Here is a 19,848-nt window from a genome sequence, read left to right on the forward strand (position 1 = left end):
GTTCAATAGGAACAAGACCTGGTCAATCCTCATTATTCACAGATTCAGTATTTGCAAATTGGCCCACACGCCAGAATTTATTTGTAACCTGAAAATCAATACTAGGGACATATGGTCACCCAAGGACACGCTCAGAATGGCAAAAAAATGTGAGTGGCAGGACGCACACATTCTTGGCTGAGGTTGTGCAAGACAAGACCTAACTTGTTCCAGCTCCCATACTATAAACAAGCGTCCTTTTCACAATATAGTGTCACATTTTCCACATTTTTGTGCTTTTGGTGACTCCATTGTTTAAAATGTCCCCCACCCCCAAGCATAGTGCTGAAGTGGCGTGTAGTGTTTCTAAGGGCGAGAGACTGTGATGTGCTTTACAGGGAAAATGTGTGTGCTAGGGAGCTTTTTTCAGGCAGGCGCTGCCGTGCTCCTGGCCATGGGTTCAGTGTAAACGAGTCAATAATGCATTAAATAAGGTGTCTGAACAGAAACACACGTAACGCCACATTACGTGTTAATTGGTTGGCCATTATGTTGTGACAGGAATCCAGCCTTGTGTTCCCCCTAGAGCCACGCTTCAGTATTGGCTAATTCAGTGTTCACGGTGACTTTATAGAACACAACTTCCGCAAATAATGAGAATCGACTGTACACAAAGTAGTTACAAATTATTTACTGATTTGTCATTGCAATATAAGTATTAACTTCATAGAGTGAAGAAACCTGGCAGGTACAATCTTGTCCATGTGATACAAGTTCACCTAACTGGTAACAAGGCAAATTGACACTGTGTGGCCTCTGTTACAAGGCGCTAGACACAGCTCCATTTCCGTGATATGCCTACAAGCATGCAGAAATCAGGAAGGCGGTGACGTCATTAAACCCAAGCTGAGGGATATGCTATAATGTTACTGGCTTGGACTTTTTAACAAGATCCAGGTCATAAAAGACAAGAAAAGATGGGGAAGTTCTCCAGATTGAAGGAGATGAACAGACAACTAAATACAACGTGCGGTCCTGGATTGGACTGGACAGAAAAGAGATTGTTGGGGTCATTGGCGACATTAGAAGGGGGCCTGTGGTCTAGATGTTAACTGGATCAATGTTAATTTCCTGACTTTGGTGGCTGCCCTGTGGTCACAAAGAAGGGTCCCTGTACTTAGGAAACACACACAGATGTTCTAGGGTGCAGAAGAGCATCATGTCTTCAACGTTTCAGACGGCTCAAAAAAACACCAGTAGTTGGGAAATAGGGGAGCAGGGTGCAAAGGAGTTCTGTGTACTTTTTCTGTGGCTTTTATATACATTCAAAATTATTTCAAAGTTTAAAAAACTAAGTTAGCAAGCAAGTCACTAAATCCTTAAATTTACAGCTAAATACCATGCTGCAGAATATATTTTAGATAAGTTTCTTGGTGTCATTTATAACTGTGTCATTGTAAAATCAAAGAGGCATTAAAAGCATGATGAAGGAGAGATAAAATAATGACAGTGATCATCATTTTTTTTCTTACCAATTAATGCTAAGAAATCCTGCAAACTCAATTATAAGGGCAAGCTGACACTAAAACCAGAAAGGCTTTCAGTACATTTGCAGTGGTGTGCAGCTGCCACCTCGATCTATTGTAGTTTCAAAATACATGTTTTATTGTAAATAAATTTAAGCATTTATGCTCAGGAATGAGGGTGCAATTCACTTTTACTTTATTCTTTACACTTTTACATACTTTCTACATTTCCTACCATGAACATGTATTACTTTTATATCCTTAAAAAATATAAAAATAAAAATAAAAAAACCCCTGCAATTTATCATTTTAAAAGGATGCAGCAATGTTATCCTCCAAGAGAAATCTTTCCTGACTCAGGCAGCTAACTTAAGAATTCCTTCCTCGTCTTCTTCCAACCATCCTTAAAATGTACATACCTTCATTTAAAGGCATGTATTATTACATCTATTTTCCTTTCTACCTCCCTTTGAGGGCAAGGACTATAACTTTTCACGTAAGTATGTATCCTGACTCTTTCATCCTGTAATAGTCACTCAAAAAAGACATTTGTGAAAGAGAAAAAGAAATAAGGAGAGAAGTTTTCTTAAGATAGACACTGCCAGCCATCTATCTCAATGATTAGTTATATTTGGGAACTGGTCTAGTTCTTTCCAGAAGCCTTAAACAATGCCAATTTCTTAAATAAAAGTAAAATATCAGGGAAGCGTCAATTGAACAAGCTGATAAAGGTGGCTTAAATGGACTAACAAGGCATAGAATTCACATTAGACAAAGAGACCAAGAGAGGGCCAGCCGAGTGCCACATTGGTTAGGAGTTGGCTTGGGAGTGCCAACTCTGAGCAGCAGGGCCCCGGTTCGGATCCCACATATGAGGACCAGTGACACTGCCCTCTACAGCTAAGATGCTGAACAACAGCTCGACCTTGAGCTGGGCTGCCGTGAGTCGCCAGCAACAGTGTAGGCTGCAGTCCCTGCTGCAGTGGGTTGCCATAAGCTACCATGAGTGGCTGGCAGCCAGCATGAGCGAGTGGCCGGCAGCCAGCGTGAGCGCCAAGAGCTGCCGTGAGCGGCTGTCCAGAAGCCGACGACTGATCCGCCTCACCCAGGAAGAGCGCAATGATAATACCAACACAGGCCAGTGAAGCGACGTCCTCCACAACTAGACTGAAGAACAAAAGGACAGCAACTTGTCTGTTTTCCTTCCCCGATTCCCCAATGCTGTTCCCTCCCCCAATTCCCCAATAAAATCTTTAAAAAAAAAAAAAGAGAGAGACCAAGAGGAAAAATGGAAACACCGGAGTAAGGATGGTGGGTCATTGTTACATAAAAGTTGGGATTTTTATTGATGTTATAAAATAACATGGTAGGGCCAGAATACAGGGTGCTTTTCAAAGCACATGGGCAGGACCCAAGTCCTCCACCTCGAGGGCTTGAGAAAAGGCCTCCAGAGAGCAAGGAGAGGGAAGGTGGTACAAAGAGAGGAGGCGGGAGCACCACATGATGATTTTAGTGCAGTCAGGCCACGCGAGCGTCTGCTCTGGCTGTAAAACATAAGCCTTTATATTAATCACATTTTTTTCTGTGTTTCATAATGTTTTACCATCTTAAAAATCTTGCTGGCTGGGGAGATACCGGACTACCCATTCTTAGAGATAGCAAGTGCCCTAACTGACCTAGCGCTGGGTACCAGGCCACTAGCCACGACCCTTCTGCCAGAGCCCACTGGAGTTATTCAGACTAGCCAGTCATACACTGTTCACCCTGCTCTGCCTTGTCTTTCTCAAGGACACCCCAATTCAGACTCTGGCCTCAGCTGTCCCCTTGCTGCTATCTTTTGTCTACTGACCAAAACCTGGTGCTCCCCCCGTGACACTGCGTGGCATGGTGTGCTCCCTTCTCTTGGGAAATGTAAGTAACAAATTCTTCTTTCAATGGCATCGACCTCTCCATGTCACCACTCAGTCACCTCAATACACTAAAATCCTATACAAATTATAGAACCGCTTCCTTTAACACCTCTCCACAAAATTCCTCAAGTCCCTTCTTTTATAAGCACTTAGCATAAGTATTTAATTTTTCCTTTACCTCTAATCTTTTAATTCTTACTATTTGTATATGCCTAAGCCTTCTGGAGCCTCAACAAGCTGGTGGAAACACCATCACCATGCAGAGAACACCTAAAAACTTCCTTCAGGGCCTGTGAGTCGCACTATCCTGTATATTTCACGGGCATACAGCAGATACAAGTTTTCGATGCCTGTTACCCAGGAACATCAAACTATTTTTAGTCACATCTTCCTGTTAAAGCAAAACCAAATTTGCTTTTCACATGTGACATGGCCCACAGACGACCCAACTACCCTGCTCATTTTCATTTCATTCCTGCTCATTTTCTTTAAAACGAATGATCCCCTGGGCTCCCCCTGAAAGAATTCCAATTTTTCCCGCCCACATTGGCAAAGGCATCTCCTGCTTGCCAATAAAGGTGCCAAAGGAACTGGGTGACCCTGGCACACCACACTCACCTCTGGGCAAGTATATGGAGCTACTGAGCTACTTACCTGCAGATGGGGGACATTGGACCCCAAAATACGCAATTAGTGGTTGCTGGCCATACTACTATGCTGCTTGTTAAAATGCAGAACTAATGAGTATTTTTATATCTCTTTTGAGGTAGATACTACGCTAGTGAGTAACTCCACAGCCAGTTTGCACGGAGTATAAAGAAAGTGCTTTCTTTTTATAGGAATTTTTTACCAGGCCTATTACTATTTACCTCTTATGTCATAAGCTGTAGGTCCAAATCTAAAGGTTCTGCTTATCACCAGAAAACATACGTACAACAAAATAAATATAAAAGGCAAATGAAAGAAAGAAATAGAAATAGAGAAGATGTTAAGTACAGCAGAACACCGAAACCAGAGAAAAGAATTGAATATGTCTATAAGATCCTTCCTGGGGTTCAGATTTGACTCCAAAGCTAGAAGTAGTATGATCATCATTAGCAGAAACATTATAATTACTTCCTGGAAAACAAAAAGTTTCCTATGTAAAAGAGCAATGATTCTCACAGTGTGGTCTCTAGACCACCAATGCTAGTAATACCTGGGAACTTGTTAAAAATGCAGGTTCTCGGGCTACACCCCAGGCCACCTGGGCCTGACCCAGCACTCTGGGTTTTAGGAAGCCCTACATGGTACCTCCTAGTAGGCTAAGTTTGAGAGCCACCATTCTCAAATAACAGGGTTTTATATAAATGGCACTGAGCCATGCTCCTATGGCAAATATGGGAAATTCAAGTGGACAGCTTTCAATAAAATCTGCAATTCAAAAAAAGTGCAATTCAGCAAAGGAGCAAAGGCAATATGCAAGAGGGCTAAGACGGCATGGCCCAGTCACGTGGCTCTTGGTCACCCCTCTTTGCTGAGTTGAGGATTGACCCTAATATATTCCACGCTACACTAGTTCTAAAACCAGCTATGGGCCACGTGCCATGGTTCTGGGGACTCTCAGGCAGCTCCAGTTCAGCAGTGATTCCTCCTGTCTCTCTCGGCTAGTTCCTCTCCCCGTTACCTGAGGTTGAAACTCTGAAGCCACCTTTGGTACCTTCCTCCCCATCGTTCCCACATCAGTTGCCACGTCCTAAAGATACAATCTCTTTCTTCCCTCATCCGTCAAGAGTTCATTCGTCAAATATGTACTGAGTATCTACTAGGTGGTGTAAATTCATCAGGGAACACGACGGATAAAAGACAGCCTTCAGGGAGCTCACTTTCTCATTGTGGAGATGATAAATAATATAAACAAGTAAAATACGTCGTATGTTAGAGAGGGATGGCTGCTAAGAAGAATAAAGGAGGGAAGCAGACAAGAAGCTTTTGGGGAGGAGCGTGGAGGCTTGTAAATAGGGTGCTAAGCAAGGCCTCACTGAAAAGGGACCACTGGAGTTGCACCCTGAAGGAAGTGAGGGGACCTGGGGGAGAGAATTCCCAGCCCAGGAATGGCAAGTGCAAAGGTCCTGAGGTGAGAGTGTGCCTGGCACGTGTGAGGACCCATGATGAGCCCAATGCGGCTGACACAGAATAAACAAATGGGACAGTCAGGAGATGGGGTCAAACAGATAACCAGGGGTTAGACTGTAGCCCCAGTAGGTCGTATAGGGAAGGGACTTTTCTGTGAGTGAGATCAAACACCATCAAAGCTTTGAGCCGAGGAACAGCATTTTAACAGGCTCCTTCTGGCGGCTGAGTTGAAAGCAAATGAAATAAGATGAGGAGAGAAGCAAGGAGACCAGTTTCAAAGGCTTCTGTCCTTTCCTTCTCTATTCGCCAAAACCATCATCACCCCTCACCTGGGCTTTCTACCTGGGCCCCCACCCTCCATTCTACCCCTTTCCCTCCCTAATCCACAGAATGGAGGGAGGGCTGCCAAAGGTTTGCTCAGACCCCCCCCCACTACCCATTAGGGACAAATACCGTTAAATGATAGAACTCAAGCTCTCTCTGCACAATATGGCCCTACCTTTGCCTTCCCAACTTTATCCACCCAGGCCTCTGCCACGCTGATCCAACACACCAACCATCTTCAAATACATCTACCCAGTCTGACCTCCTGGTTTTTGCTCGCTCTGGCTGGAACACTCCGGCCAGCCCTCTTCCACCTACTGAAATCCTCCCAGTCTTCTAAGGCTCATCACCAATCTCATCTCCTCCGTGGAACCTCTCCAGATCCCTCAAGTAGAGGTTCCCTTGCCTGCCTTTGAACCTCACACCGTTGTCTCCAGCCTCCTTAACTGTGCTTCTCCTGCCTGCCTCAGTGGACTGTAAGCTCTCTGAGGGCAAACCCTAGCTCACTCATCTTCATATCTGCCACAGCAAGGAGTACGGCACCTTCTATAGAGCAAATAGTTGTTGAATTACATGATGACAACATAATCCTTCAGTGACCAAAATTCTGTAACTTTCAATGGCCTCTTTAAATCCGTTCATCACCTCAGAGTAACTCCGTTAGTTAGTATTGGAAACATACTACACCCTAACACAGACAGAAGTCTAGCAGAGAAAAGTAGGCTATATTTTATGCTACTTGATAATGTTATGCAATTAAGCGTAAAAAATTAAAAGTGGACACAAAAATAAAATTTTTCTTACGATTAACAGCCACCAAAAGTTTTCCATTTAGGAAGATACCCAGTTAAATTTGGAAGACTTTAAGATGCTCGACCTGAAACCTCAGGAAAATTGATCCACTTAAATATTTTAAGCGTTTATTTTTATCGGTAAGATTTTGATGTGATCAATGTTAATCTCTTTATGGAAAGGCGATACAGACACACTAAAAATGCTATTTTCTCTTCTGCGGTGCTTTAAAACAGTCTTTTTCCTGCATAATTTATAATAAGAATCTAGAAACACTGAGTCAGATTTTCCCAATGTCTATCATTAAAACATGGAGGCGGAAACTGAAATAGTATTTTCTCCTGGTATTCTCAGCAATAGAACTTTCCAAAAGGGCCCCATTCAGCATGGAACAAATCATTTTCTTTTAAAGAAAGAATTATTTTATTAAGAAAGTATTGTGTTATCAACCTAGCTATCTTTCCACCTCCTCTCTGAAGAAGCTCATACTGGTATCCAAATTTTATATATAAAATAAAGACCCAAAGAAGCCTTGCTCCAGAAAACAGAATAAGGGAGAAAAGGACCTGGGAATCAAACTCAGGTTTAACTCAAAATGAAATCTTAGCGACCATTCTTTGATTTAAGACCTAATAATGACTTTCCCTGTTGACATCAACATTGGAATGATTCCCAGAGATCTGATTTGTTCTTTTGAAAATCAGGTTAAATATTACACTATAGTTCTAATTTCATTTTCTATAGGTGATAGGTATTAGATACTCTAAAGGAAGTCAATATGTGCAAGATAAATATAAATTAACGTTATACATTCTAATTAAATATACTATCCCAGTATCATCGACATCATTTGAACCATTTAGAGCAGAATATTTTCATGTTATAATCCCATTAAAATAGGATTCCTTTTTAACGGGAGAAAATGTCTCTTGAAGTTCTAGTATAGATACAATTAGAGACTCCAGCACAAGTGGAAGTAATGAAATGAACCAGCTCTGTGTCCTACTCAGGAGGTTTAGTCACAGAAGTGAGATCAGTCGTCATGATTAAGGCACAGATTATGAAGGTGGAGAATTTGTTAGAAATGCTAACAAGAAAATCAGAATGGAAACAGGTTTTATACACCAACTACCCATCACTGTTAAAAGACTCCTTTGATTCTTTCTTTCAAAAGAAAACATCCTGAACCACGAACCTGAGCAGAGAAAAGATGGCAGAGACCCATCCCTAACCAATAAAATAGTGTATAGATTCAGTTTTGAAAAAGTAATTTTCAAATTCTGTGATGGCTGGTACCACTTTGGAACCTGCCTGTCTAAGTGCATGCACGTCTCCACCTCCACCCAGAAGCAGGTCCTGAGAGAAGGATTCAAGTCCAAATGGTTGGTTTGGTTCAGGAAACGCTGGGCAGGGAGTGTGGACGTGATGCACAGGCAGAGGGGGCAGCCTACAAAGGAAGTAGGGCCACAACCAAGAATTGTCTCACCCATGAGGTGACAGAGCTGGGTGTTTGTCAGCCATTGTTTAACACTGCTTTGGGGGTGGGAGGTGGGGGCCAGGGTGCTAATTCCTTGGCACTTGAACCTGCCCCAGGCAAGAGCCAAGCAGTTTCCCAGCCTACAAAGAAAACCTTTAGACAAATGATGCAAGTACTGGCAACTGACAAGCCTCCGCCATGAAGACTGTAAGGGTCGGAGTATGGAGAGGGAGCTGATAGCTCTGTCTACACTGCCTTCTCCAAAGAACTCCAATCCATCAACAGTCGTATCCGCCATTGGTATTTATTATTGATCTCTCTCTCTCTCTCTCTCTCTCTCTCTCTCTCTCTCTCTCTCTCTCTCTCTCTCTTTCTCTCTTTCCTTTATCTTCTATCCAACAGAGCATATCTTTCACCTTCAAGTCATCTATTCCTAAGCTATAAAATATACCATTTTAGCTTACCTATTTCTCCCCTTTAGCCTACTTTATATTCTCCACAAATTAAGATTCTAAGTCTATTGCTGCATTGTAAATTCTTTAACATCAACCTTGCTCTCAACTAAATTAAAAAGAAAAAGTCACTCCGTGGTAGTGCTCCGTAATACGACCATGAAAAATGATGGGTTGGCCCACAGGGTAAGAGCTCAGGCCATAACGGCATCCAGAAAATTCTTCATGTTTTGAAAGCAGGAGCAATTTTGGCAGGTCCAAAAGCACAAGTTGTGACTAAATGATGAAGGGGGTAGGGAGGCAAATCTAAAGCTTAATAGGGAAGAAGGATTTCCAATGAAATGTCACTTCACTGGATTTGAACAAACACAGACTTTAAAAATAGTCCAATTTAACCATTATTGTCCTTAGGCTGCGGGAACAGTTTATAATATATTAGTACCTTCCTTCTGGGCCTGACAGGTGCCTTTTTGGCCTTACTGTGTACCTAGTCAAAGGGAGGGAATAATGCGCCTAGGTAAATTTTACCTAAAACAACCTTGACCAATGTAGGCACTTGATAAATATTGTGCTTCACAATTTCCAAAAAAAAATCAATTCAGGGAATTCAGGAAACAGCAGGACCTAATGAGAGTGTAGCATTGTAGGTTTTTTGGATTAAAGGGATTTACTGCCTCTCACCCAATGTACTTGACTACTAGACAAAGATTTGCTAGTTAAGATTCATTTAACTTGTTTAGGTTTGAGAACTGCCTCGTCTACCTTTAATAATGTAGACATTTTTAAGAGAAATAAAAATGAAAAAATAGCCCAATCCACATTACTGAGACTTTCTGGGTGTTTTACACTGGGTTTGGAGGCCCAACCCCAGGCTGCCCTTCTCTCTGGACATCCACAAGCCTTTGATGACCCACTGTTGAATGAGACCCTTGTCTAGTGGTAGGTTTATACTTATGTCAGGATCAGGCCATACTACCAAACCCACCGTTCCCCTGAAACAAACTATCCATTATACAATGCAATAAGTATTTTTTTTTTAATCAAACAGCTTTAGGGCCGGCCGAGTGGCACGTTGGTTAGGAGTTGGCTTGGGACATCAGCTCTGAGAAGAAGGGCCCCAGTTCGGATCCCACATGAGGGCCAGTGATGCTGTGCCCTCTACAGCTAAGATGGTGAACTACAGCTCGACCTGGAGCTGGGCTGCTGTGAGTCGCCAGTGATGGCCTAGGCTGCAGCCCCTGCTGCAATGGGCTGCTGTGAGCTACCGTGAGTGGCTGGCAGCCGGCATGAGCTGCCAAGAGCTGCCGTGAGCAGCCGTCCAGTGGCCGGCGACCGATCTGCCTCACCCGGGAAGAGTGCAATGATCATAATACCAACATGGGCCAATGAAGCAACGTCCTCCACAACTAGACTGAAGAACAAAAGGACAGCAATTTGTCTGTTCCCTTCCCCAATTCCCTAATGCTGTTCCCCTCCCCCAATGCCAATGAAATAAACTTAAAAAAAAAAATCAAACATTTTTAAATATAGTAAATGATAAATATAACTATCTGTACCTTTGGATCTAAATTAGTGCTTCCCAAACAATCTATGAGGAAGAATCTTTTTTATTATTATCACCATTATTATTATTATATTATTCTTATTTCCAGTCTATCATGTACTGATACTTTTACAAAATCCATTAAAGATGAAACATTAGAAAATGAATTTTTTAAAACATACAAAATATAAGACCAATAAATTATTAGTAGTAGATTCAACAGGCATAATACTGCTCTGTCAAATTTCTTAAAAAGTTCCTAAATATTCTCAATTGCAGTGCTCATCTTGTAGCAGACCCGTAACGGTTGGTTGGGCAGCACTGGCCCAGGACGATGGTTTGAGTAACATGGATCTAAAGTACCGCACATATAGTCATTAAAAAGATATACTTTACCTCTGACATTCTTTCCAAATCCCAGAGAAGAAACTTTTTTGTCCACTTGTTCACTATTGTTTGATTTCTCCTTCATAACATCGTCATCACTAACAGCATCAGCCGAAAATTTTTTCTTTTTCTTTTTCTTGTGTCGAGGCGGAAGCTTTTTTGGAAAAGCAAACATTGGGAATATCACAAGAAACATTGCAATGGCACAAAGGAGGAATCCACTCCACCTAAAAAATTGGGAAACGTGAATAGCATTTATGGCTCTTGCATTATGAATGAGAACACATTAGCAAAGTACAAGTTTGTGGCGCTAAAATTCTCCAGCGAAAATGTCTTACCTTCATCAGCTGTAAAGCCGTAGGAAGCTGGACAACTAAAAATACAGGGATCCTCCCTTTCTGTGGTATAAATGAGAAATCTACCCATTAACTACGCTCGCATTACAATGAATATTATAATCAGCAACCTGACTGGAATTTCATTCAAGTATTTTTAACCACATGTGTTAGTTCTGCTAGTTAACATGTTAGTCCTGCGACAATGTGTATGTTGTAATAAATCAGTGAACTCATAAATTTAATAGAAAAATAATACAGACGCCATAGCATGCTTTGTGGACCAATATAGATGCTTTTTTCCTAGAAGAAAACCATTAATATCTCATGTGAAATGTATGCTAAATGGCTGAGGGCACTCCAACATTTTTCTACAAGCACCTAAGAATGTATTGACCCCTCTTAGCTACCCCTCATGATACTTAACCATGAGGGCCACCAAAGACATGTATTTCATTTGAGCTAAAAATATAAGAAACAATCTCCATGAAATGCAAGGATGTATACAATGGAAGCATTAGGTCATGTCCTATAGACTATGAATGCTATAATGGTTCAGATTGGGAAAATGTATGTCAGAAAGAATCCTAGAAGTAGAACTTGAGCAGAATGGAGATTCTGTCTTGAACTCATCTGAGGTTGCCGCGCGGCAGAGACCAGGAAGCAAATACAGACAGTACCACCAGCTTCTAGTCCAGCATTGGAACCCTGTGGTAAAGCCTCAGGCTTCTTGCCTGCATAATTCCCCAGGGGCAATGTCTCAGTCCCCTTTCAACTTTTTCTTAGCAAACAGAGGCCCCAGGTCCTACCTAACAGGGCCACCACTCTCTAACTAGGATTCCTCAACTCCAAACTCTGTCCTTAAAGTTTCCAAGTTCACAGACGCTCAGATGCTGTCCTCTGTCTCAACACGTTCCCGTCAGTTGTAACTGGAACGCCAGCAGCATTTTAAGCATGAATGTTGTTGAATTCAACCCAGCAAGACTATAGATCAATTGCAAAGTGAAAATTCATTTATAAAAAGAGTGTTTCTATTAAAGCGTCATTAGCGGCTAAAGGTCATAGTTTAGCTGAGAAGGCTGATTCCGAGAACCAGTCATTAATAATCCAGTATGCTATTTTCAAAGATGTTTAAAGTTGTATCAAATAAAGATTTTAAGACAATCAGAAAGAGGCTGTATTTTGAGGGGATTGCTCAGGGCAGACTTGCAGCAATCTCAATTATTTAGAACATAATCACGAACCCAGTGCCTGACACATGTCAGGTACTCAAAAAGTTTCTTGAATAAATAAATGGAATGAAATGGGTTTTAAAAAATAAAGTCATTGTCTGCAGGGAACATAGCTATTATAATACCTGGCCCCTTTAGTACTTGGCTGCTTATGAGGCCTCTACTAACAGGGCCCTGTTCATCGGCCATTCTTGAATGTTTCCGCAAACCCTAAAATCAAGTCTCCTGAGCCTTCAGTTCCACAAGAGGGCAGGCAGCATAGTGTAAGGGACAATACCTGAGTTGTGGCTTCAGACAGACCTGGGTTTTATCCTGTCTTTACCACTTACTAGCTGTAAGATCCTAGGAAACCTATATTTCGCTTTTCTGAACACATTTTCTCATCTGAAAGGAGGGTAATAATAACTGTATGGGGATCATCAAAATTAATAAGACAATGTATAGAATGGAGCTAATAAAATGCCTGTCCCAGCAGCAATCAATTCAGTACTATTTTGTTGGTCTTCACGTAGATCTGCACTCGGGCCCCCGCCACCCCCACCCAGAGCCATTGACTTGAAATTATATGCAAACGTTAAAGATACACTTATAGAAGCCTAAAGTAAGAGTAAATAACAGAAGAAGGGGATGAATTATAGCAAATAAACAATAATATAAAAGTTTGGGAAAGGAGGGAAGGATAAAGGAGAATAAGAGGTCCAAATTTTCAAATATAAAACAAATAAGTCATGGGGATGTAATGTACAGCATTGGGAATATGGTCAATAATATTGTGATCGCGTGGTACAGTGTCAGATGGTTGCTGGACTTCTCATGGTGATCACTTCTTTAGTGAGTTGAATATAAATGTTGAATAACTATGGTGTATATCTGAAACTAATCTAATATTGTATGTTAGCTATATTTTAATAAAAATCTTTTTTTTAAAGTTTAGGGACATTTCTAAGCAGAGCTAACCAGCCCACTTTTTTCAATGGAATACAGTTTGGTGTTAGTATATGATATGATGATGGTACTTAAAGGGGACCCTGAGAAAAGCTGAGTAAGACAAGAAAGTGTGCATTATATGTTGGAAAAATACAGATACATAAGAGCCAAAATTGAAAAGCCAGGGTCCCTAACTCCTTTTAATGAACCATTACTCAGAGACTGTTCAGAGGGGCTCAGTTAAGTATATGGATTAAAATATCTACCCTGGACTCAGTCAGCTCTCTGACTCTGAGGCTTTGGGCAAGTTATTCAAATCACTGAGCATCAATTTCCCCATCTGCAAAATGGGCATAATATTAGTGGCTACAAATGGTTGTTATAAGACTTAAATGAAAATGTGTGTAAAGCTCTTAGTAAATGCTTGACACATAGAAAGCTCCCAATGAATGTTAGCAGCATTCATTCTTTCCTTCCTTCACTCTTTCAGCATAGTTATTGAGAAACATATCATTCTGCTGGGCAGGTATAGAATAACATTGTATAAAATAACTACTATGTCTTTATTCAAGGTGGAAGTCTTACAAAGAGGGCTACTCAATAAACAAAATTCAATCATCAGTAATGTTGTAAAGACTATCTAGGGTGTCAGATGGGTACTGGACTTATCAGGGGGATCACTTCATAGATTATCTAAATGCTTAACCACTGTGCTGTACACCTGAAACTAATATAAAATAATACTGAATGTCAACTACAGCATAGGGAATATAGTCAATAGTACTGTAATAGCTATGTACGATGTCAGATGGGTAGAAGACTTGGTGGGGTTATCGCTTTGTGAGGGGTATAAATGTCTAATAATTATGTTGTTTTCTACATGTGAAACTAATAAACAATATACATATCAAACAAAAAATAGATTTTAAAAAATTATTTTTAAATAGACCCCTATTTATGTTTGCATATTGAGAAATTTATCATTTGTAGAACTAATACTGGGCCACTAAAAATGAATAAAACTCCTTGAACACTGATGAAATTAAAGGACTGAGTAATAGCTGACATACCATGCAGCAAGAACTACAGAGCTCTGCCTGTATGGACTCATTCACTCCTCACAACAATCCTATGAAGTAGGTCCTGTAACTACTTCCATTTTATGGATTTAAAAAACATCAGCAACAACTGAGACAGAGAGAAGCTAAGTAACTTCTCCAAGGTCACACAGCCCTTAGGTGACCAGGCTGGGATTTGAATCCAGCGGACTCTAGCTCCAGGGTCTGCACTCTTAGTCACTTCACTTTGCTACCAGTTGAGTTGATATTTACTAGAAAGCTTTTTAAAGCATATACAGTACTCATAAGCCTAACACTACTGCCTCCTTCCTTCTCCCTACCCAAGGTGGTCCTCTCCGCCTTTCCCTCTTATTACCACGTTCTTCTGGGGGGCATCTATATAGAACACAGAATATACACTGGATGTTCGCAAATATATTTTAATAACCTAGCTTTTTGAGAACAAAAACAACAAAAAAATCCTTGCTCTGATTGATTGCAAAACTGCAAAGAAAACAGTAAAGACCAAAAATTTCACTATCAGTCAAGAACTTAAAACTCCTGTGTTATTCCCCTCATGTTGACAAGGGAACTTCCTTTTGTGTGATTTCGAAATTCTGCCAGGCCCAGCTCATCTAGCTCTTAGCACTTCCATCTTCAAAGAGCATTACTTAGGCAAAAAAGAAGTGTTGGGTAGCTTAATTAATATTTGTTAACTGTTTTAAAAATAGGTAGCGGTAAATATTATTCCCATGTACCTCAGGGTTATGAGGTTATCTTATAATGAAGCAGAGCAAGAACACAAGTACTCTAAGAAACTCTTTAGAAAGCAATTATTTGACACTAATTTCTAATACTGCAAGTGTTACAAAATGAACATGTTACAAAATGAAAATTTCTTATCAATGTATACCTATTACTAATCCATGTGAAATGAATTTGGAAAGCCAACACTTTCAGGTAGCCCTTACAATCATGGGGGAAAAAACAAAAATAAAACTCAAGTTGAGGGCTATGAAGAACTCAGACATAGCACTGGCTGTTTGGATAAATAACCTAACGTCCACAGTGGAGTTCTCATTCTCAGTCCTAAATGTTACTTATTTAGCAAGACAATTACAGGCTAGCAAGTGAGAGACTAGCCAAATCTCCACTACACCCAGAGAGACGAGCTATTACTGACTAAACCGACTGATTCACTCAGAGTGTGACAATGGAAAAGCGGAGCTGGCGCTCTGGGCACTGGACAAAGCAGAAACACAACATAATAAGAAAATATGTTTTAAAAAGCACAGAAAAGCCACATCACCCTTTACCTCCATTCTTCTACGAAGGAAACAATCCCCATCCAAAAGAATGGGGATTAAGCTGATGTTCCCAAACCCTTGGTATTAGTTTTCTATTGCTGCAATAACAAGTTAACACACACTTAGCGGCTGAAAACAGCACACATGTATTATCTTATAGTTCTGGAGGACAGGCGTCTAAAATGGGTTGGCGGGGCTGCGTTCCTTCAGGGGGCTCTAGGGGAGAACCTGTTTCCTTCCTTTCCAGCTTCTAAAGTCCACCTGCACTCCGTGGCCTGTGGTCCCCTCCGCCATCTTCAAACACATCACTCTAACCTCTGCCTCAATCGCCATATCCCCTTCTCTTCCTCTGACCCTCCCGCCTCTGTCTTTCCCTTGTAGGGACGCTTGTGATTATATTGGGTCTGCTGAGGTCATCCAGGATAATCTCCCCATCTCAAGATCCTTAACTTAATCACATCTGCAAAGTCCCTTTTGCCATGAAAAGGGACACATTCATGGGTTCTGGGGATTTGGACATGGATAATTGGGGGGGGGGTACTATGTTGCCTACCACTCCCTCCTGGTGACTTTTAGCTATTTTTTTCATCTTCCCAATGGGGACATCTTTATTTCAACTACAAGGGCACTCTGACTCTATCATGAATAATAAGTGAAATGAAAAAAATTTAGTCAACAGTTCTTACCAGTTTCCAATGAAACGAGGGTCATTCTGGTCAAGGTAAACAGGATTTCTGGGATCAACATAAAAACCAATAAGAAGTCCACCTAATAAATATCCCACTGCAGGACCAAGTGCTCCCATGACATACATGATGGCTGAGAAGACAAAAGGGGAAATAGGAAATACAGCAACGATACATACTTAAGCTTCAGTAGTCGTCTAATTTCAGTCACACCATAAACAAACATACAAAAAACTAATCTATTAATAAATTCTGCTATAAAATTTAAAATAATAATAATAATTTCAGTCACACCATGCGGATGTCACAGCTAAATCCAGTTAACAACTTCCAACAAGAGAGAACTTCAGAGACTGTGTCCATATTGACATTTGGGTTTCAAACCACGTCCTTTATTTAACTGATGCCTGTTGTCCACTTAAGAGCATCAGAATCATTTGGAGAACTTTCTGGTTGCGTTTGTTTTGTTTTTTAATAGTAAGTGCTCAGGCCCCACCCCAGACTCACCCAATTTAAATCTGAAAGTACAGACTTGGGCTAGTGAATGAGGCAGTCCCTGGATAACCAAGAGAAGATAAAAGGTAGTCTCAACATAAGAAAAAGGGGTGGGGGGAAGTAGATGTCATTTGTCATCGCTGGAAGATTCCAACAGGTTGAGGGAACTAAGGCCAGATTTTGCCATGAAGCCGGATGCAGTTGAATTGGCAAAGCTGCTTAAGCACCCTCAAATCACTAACATTTTCTTTCTTTCTTTCTTTAAACTTTATTGGGGAACAGTGTGTTTTTTCCAGGACCCATTAGCTCCAAGTCAAGTTGTTTTCAATCCAGTTGTGGAGGGCGCAGCTGAGCTCCAAGACAAGTCGTTGTCTTCCGTCTAGTTGTGGAGGGCGCAGCTCTCTGGCCCATGTGGGAATCGAACTGGCAACCTTGGTGTTAAGAGCCTGCGCTCTAACCACCTGAGCTAACTGGCCGCCCCCACTAATATTTTCAAATCAGCACTTTAGAATCAAAGATCTCACAATGCATTCCATTTATTATTAATTGAGGGATCTTACTTAAAAATTACAAGAACTCCTTAAATGGCCATGAGTGAGATGACCCACGTGCACAGGACCAACCCACAGCTGAATTCGAAAATAATTTTGCAAAGCACATGTCCAAAGAGGGATGGGGTGGGTCTTACTATCAGCAGATCAGAAAGCCTATTACTCTATCCAAGAAATATGGCCATCAAAATGGGCATACAGCAAAGAATAATAAATTCACTGTCATTTCTTTACATCATTTTCATGCTGTGATTTAAATGCAGAATAGCTGCATCTTTCTTTATCTTCTGTACCTAAACTTTGAATAATCTTGTCCCTTCTGTTTCTTCAAACTGCAGACAATAATTTAGCATCTGCTCTCACTTTTCACATGGTTTCACTAGAGAAAGCACAGTGTGTATTTGTTTTACAGAACCGACTGCTTATAACAATAAGACATTAGGTTCTTGGGCTTCTCCACCTGTGCTTGGAAATGGAGGCACGGCCGGAAGTCATTGGTATTCTTTCGGAAGCAGGCTTTTACTAAGCCAAAATTAGAATTTTGATAACTATCTTGTTAGCCTCCCTGTTAACAGCCTAAAACAGAACTCAAGAATAGAAAGTACTTTTCCAGTCCCAGGTATTTCCATGTGCAAATAAAGATAAAATGTCTGTTTACACCTCCAGGCAAAACCAGCCCCATTTACAACTTAAAGCTGTAATGAGGCCAAAATGTGACATGAATCACCCTCCCAAAATAGTTCTGGCTGGCATGAAAGAGACTGTCTTACAAACACAGATGGGGAAAAGGGTGTTTCTGCCATAGTGCTTATGCCTCGGGCACTGACAGCAGCACCTTGGACCGCCCAGCTGCAGTGCGCAGGATGGGTGCTGGCAAGACCTCGAAATTACCCAGCGAAGGGAAATCCAATTAAAACAGCAGTCACTGAGGAAGCTTAACTACTTTAGGAGACGCAGAGAGAGCTTTTTAAAATTCAGCTGTGTAATCAGAAAAAAAAAGATGTTTATTCTATAACAAACACAAGTCCAACAGAACCACTCTCATTAACAGAAATAAATGCATATATGTGTCTATCTACATAGCTATCCTATAGGCTATCCTATATAGTATATAATAACTATACTATATATAAACATATGTTTATACGTGTATAAATATATATCAATAAGCATCTATAAATATAAAATAAGTATACATAATAACTTGTCGACATGGCAGCATTTACTAAATAAGTCATTCTGGCCACTTGATATTATTCATTGATTAACCAAGGGCACTCATTCGGAGCTAATTAGAAGAGTGAGCCGTTGATGCAAACTCATACCACTCCCTCCCCCAGACAAAAGTTCCTAATCGCCTCCACCCGCCACTGTCTAAAGAAAAAAGTCTCAATTGCTCACCTGGAGTTCAAGGCGGGGACTCCTGTTGCCCTTTCAATCCGAAAACCTGCTGCTTGACCTCAGGGCTCCATGCAGAATGACCCTCAGAACTTGGAGGACCCACAATGTCCCCACCCATTCTCCAGAATTCTATCTGAATTCTACCCATTCTCCAAGGCCCAGCCAAGTCCAGCACTGACCATCCTCCAGAGTGGTCCCTCTGTTCAGAATCCCTGTAAACTATATCATTTACAGGGATTTGTCACACGCACAAAAACCCACACTTTTTCATCATGCACGTCTATCAGTAAAAGGTTTTAAACATTTGCCCACAGTGTGCTTTTCAGTATAGACAATGCGTATGTAGCACGAGTCCCTCTCTCACCGCTTGCATCGAATAGCCACTAAATCCGTTGGTGCTGCCATCAAATCAGATCCAATGTGCAGCTCCGGGCCAAGCCCCCATCATCACTCATCGGGGAACATTGCTCTAGGCCTCCCCACTGGTATCCGGGTTCCCGCCCTTGTGTTTTCAACACGGCAATGTGTTCAACACAGCAGCCTTCATGGTCCTCTAGAAACGTACGCCAGAGCATGTCACCTCTTCGCTCCCACCGTCCAGTGGCTCCCCACCTCACTCACAGGAAAAGCCACAGTCGTTTTTCGCCGCTACAAGGACCTGCCCACACATGCAATCCACCCCCATTCTCTCTCCGCTTCGTCTCCTCTCCCCGTCCTGGTTCACACTGCACCACCGACCCCATGCTTCTCCCCGCTTCAAGGCACCTTCCCACCTCAGGGTATTCACACCTGGGGGGGGGTGCGTGCGTGCGTGTGCGCGCGCGCGCGTGTGTGTGTGTGTGTGTGTGTGTGTCTGTGTGTGTGTGCGCGCGTGCATGTGCGTGCGCGCGCGCGTGCGCGCGCGTGCGTGTGTGTCCGTGTGTGCGTGCGTGTGTGTGTGCATGTGTGCGTGTGCATGTGTGCGTGTGCGTTTGTGCATGCGTGTGTGTGCACGCATGCATGTGCGTGCATGTGTGTGCGTGTGTCAGGGCACACACGTGCCTTTCCCCAGACAGCCCCATGGTTCTTTCCCTTCCTTCCCCCAGGTAGCTGCGCAAACACCTCCTCACTGAGGCCCTCCCCTCTCCCCTTGCTGCCCACCCTGTCTCTGCTTTGGTTTCCTCCTTAGCACGGATCAGCCCCTAACACGCTACATGATTTCCTGTGTTCATCTTGGTGCTCACCTGTCCTCCCCAACTACAACGTAAGCTCCACAAAGGCAGAGACTCTTGTCCGGGGGCTCACCGCTGTGTCCCAGCACCCAGGTGGCACAGGGGACACACAACCCACACGACTCATCACCTTCGTCAGG

At 42.0% G+C, this 19,848-nt stretch overlaps 1 protein-coding gene across 1 annotated transcript in view; it reads right to left on the reverse strand.

Annotated features, from left to right (window-relative positions):
• LOC109373274 (solute carrier organic anion transporter family member 5A1-like) overlaps positions 1 to 19,848 on the reverse strand; it is an 82,779-nt gene that overhangs the window by 61,304 nt on the left and 1,627 nt on the right. Inside the window, exons 2-3 of the mRNA XM_019627011.1 lie at positions 16,051 to 16,183; positions 10,515 to 10,732 (exon numbers count right to left, since the gene is read on the reverse strand). Of these exons, the coding sequence (XP_019482556.1) occupies positions 10,515 to 10,732; positions 16,051 to 16,183 (351 nt within the window). The remainder of the gene's footprint in view (positions 1 to 10,514; positions 10,733 to 16,050; positions 16,184 to 19,848) is intronic.

This window comes from Hipposideros armiger, unplaced genomic scaffold (assembly GCF_001890085.2).
Source record: "Hipposideros armiger isolate ML-2016 unplaced genomic scaffold, ASM189008v1 scaffold_698, whole genome shotgun sequence".
NCBI lineage: Eukaryota > Metazoa > Chordata > Mammalia > Chiroptera > Hipposideridae > Hipposideros > Hipposideros armiger.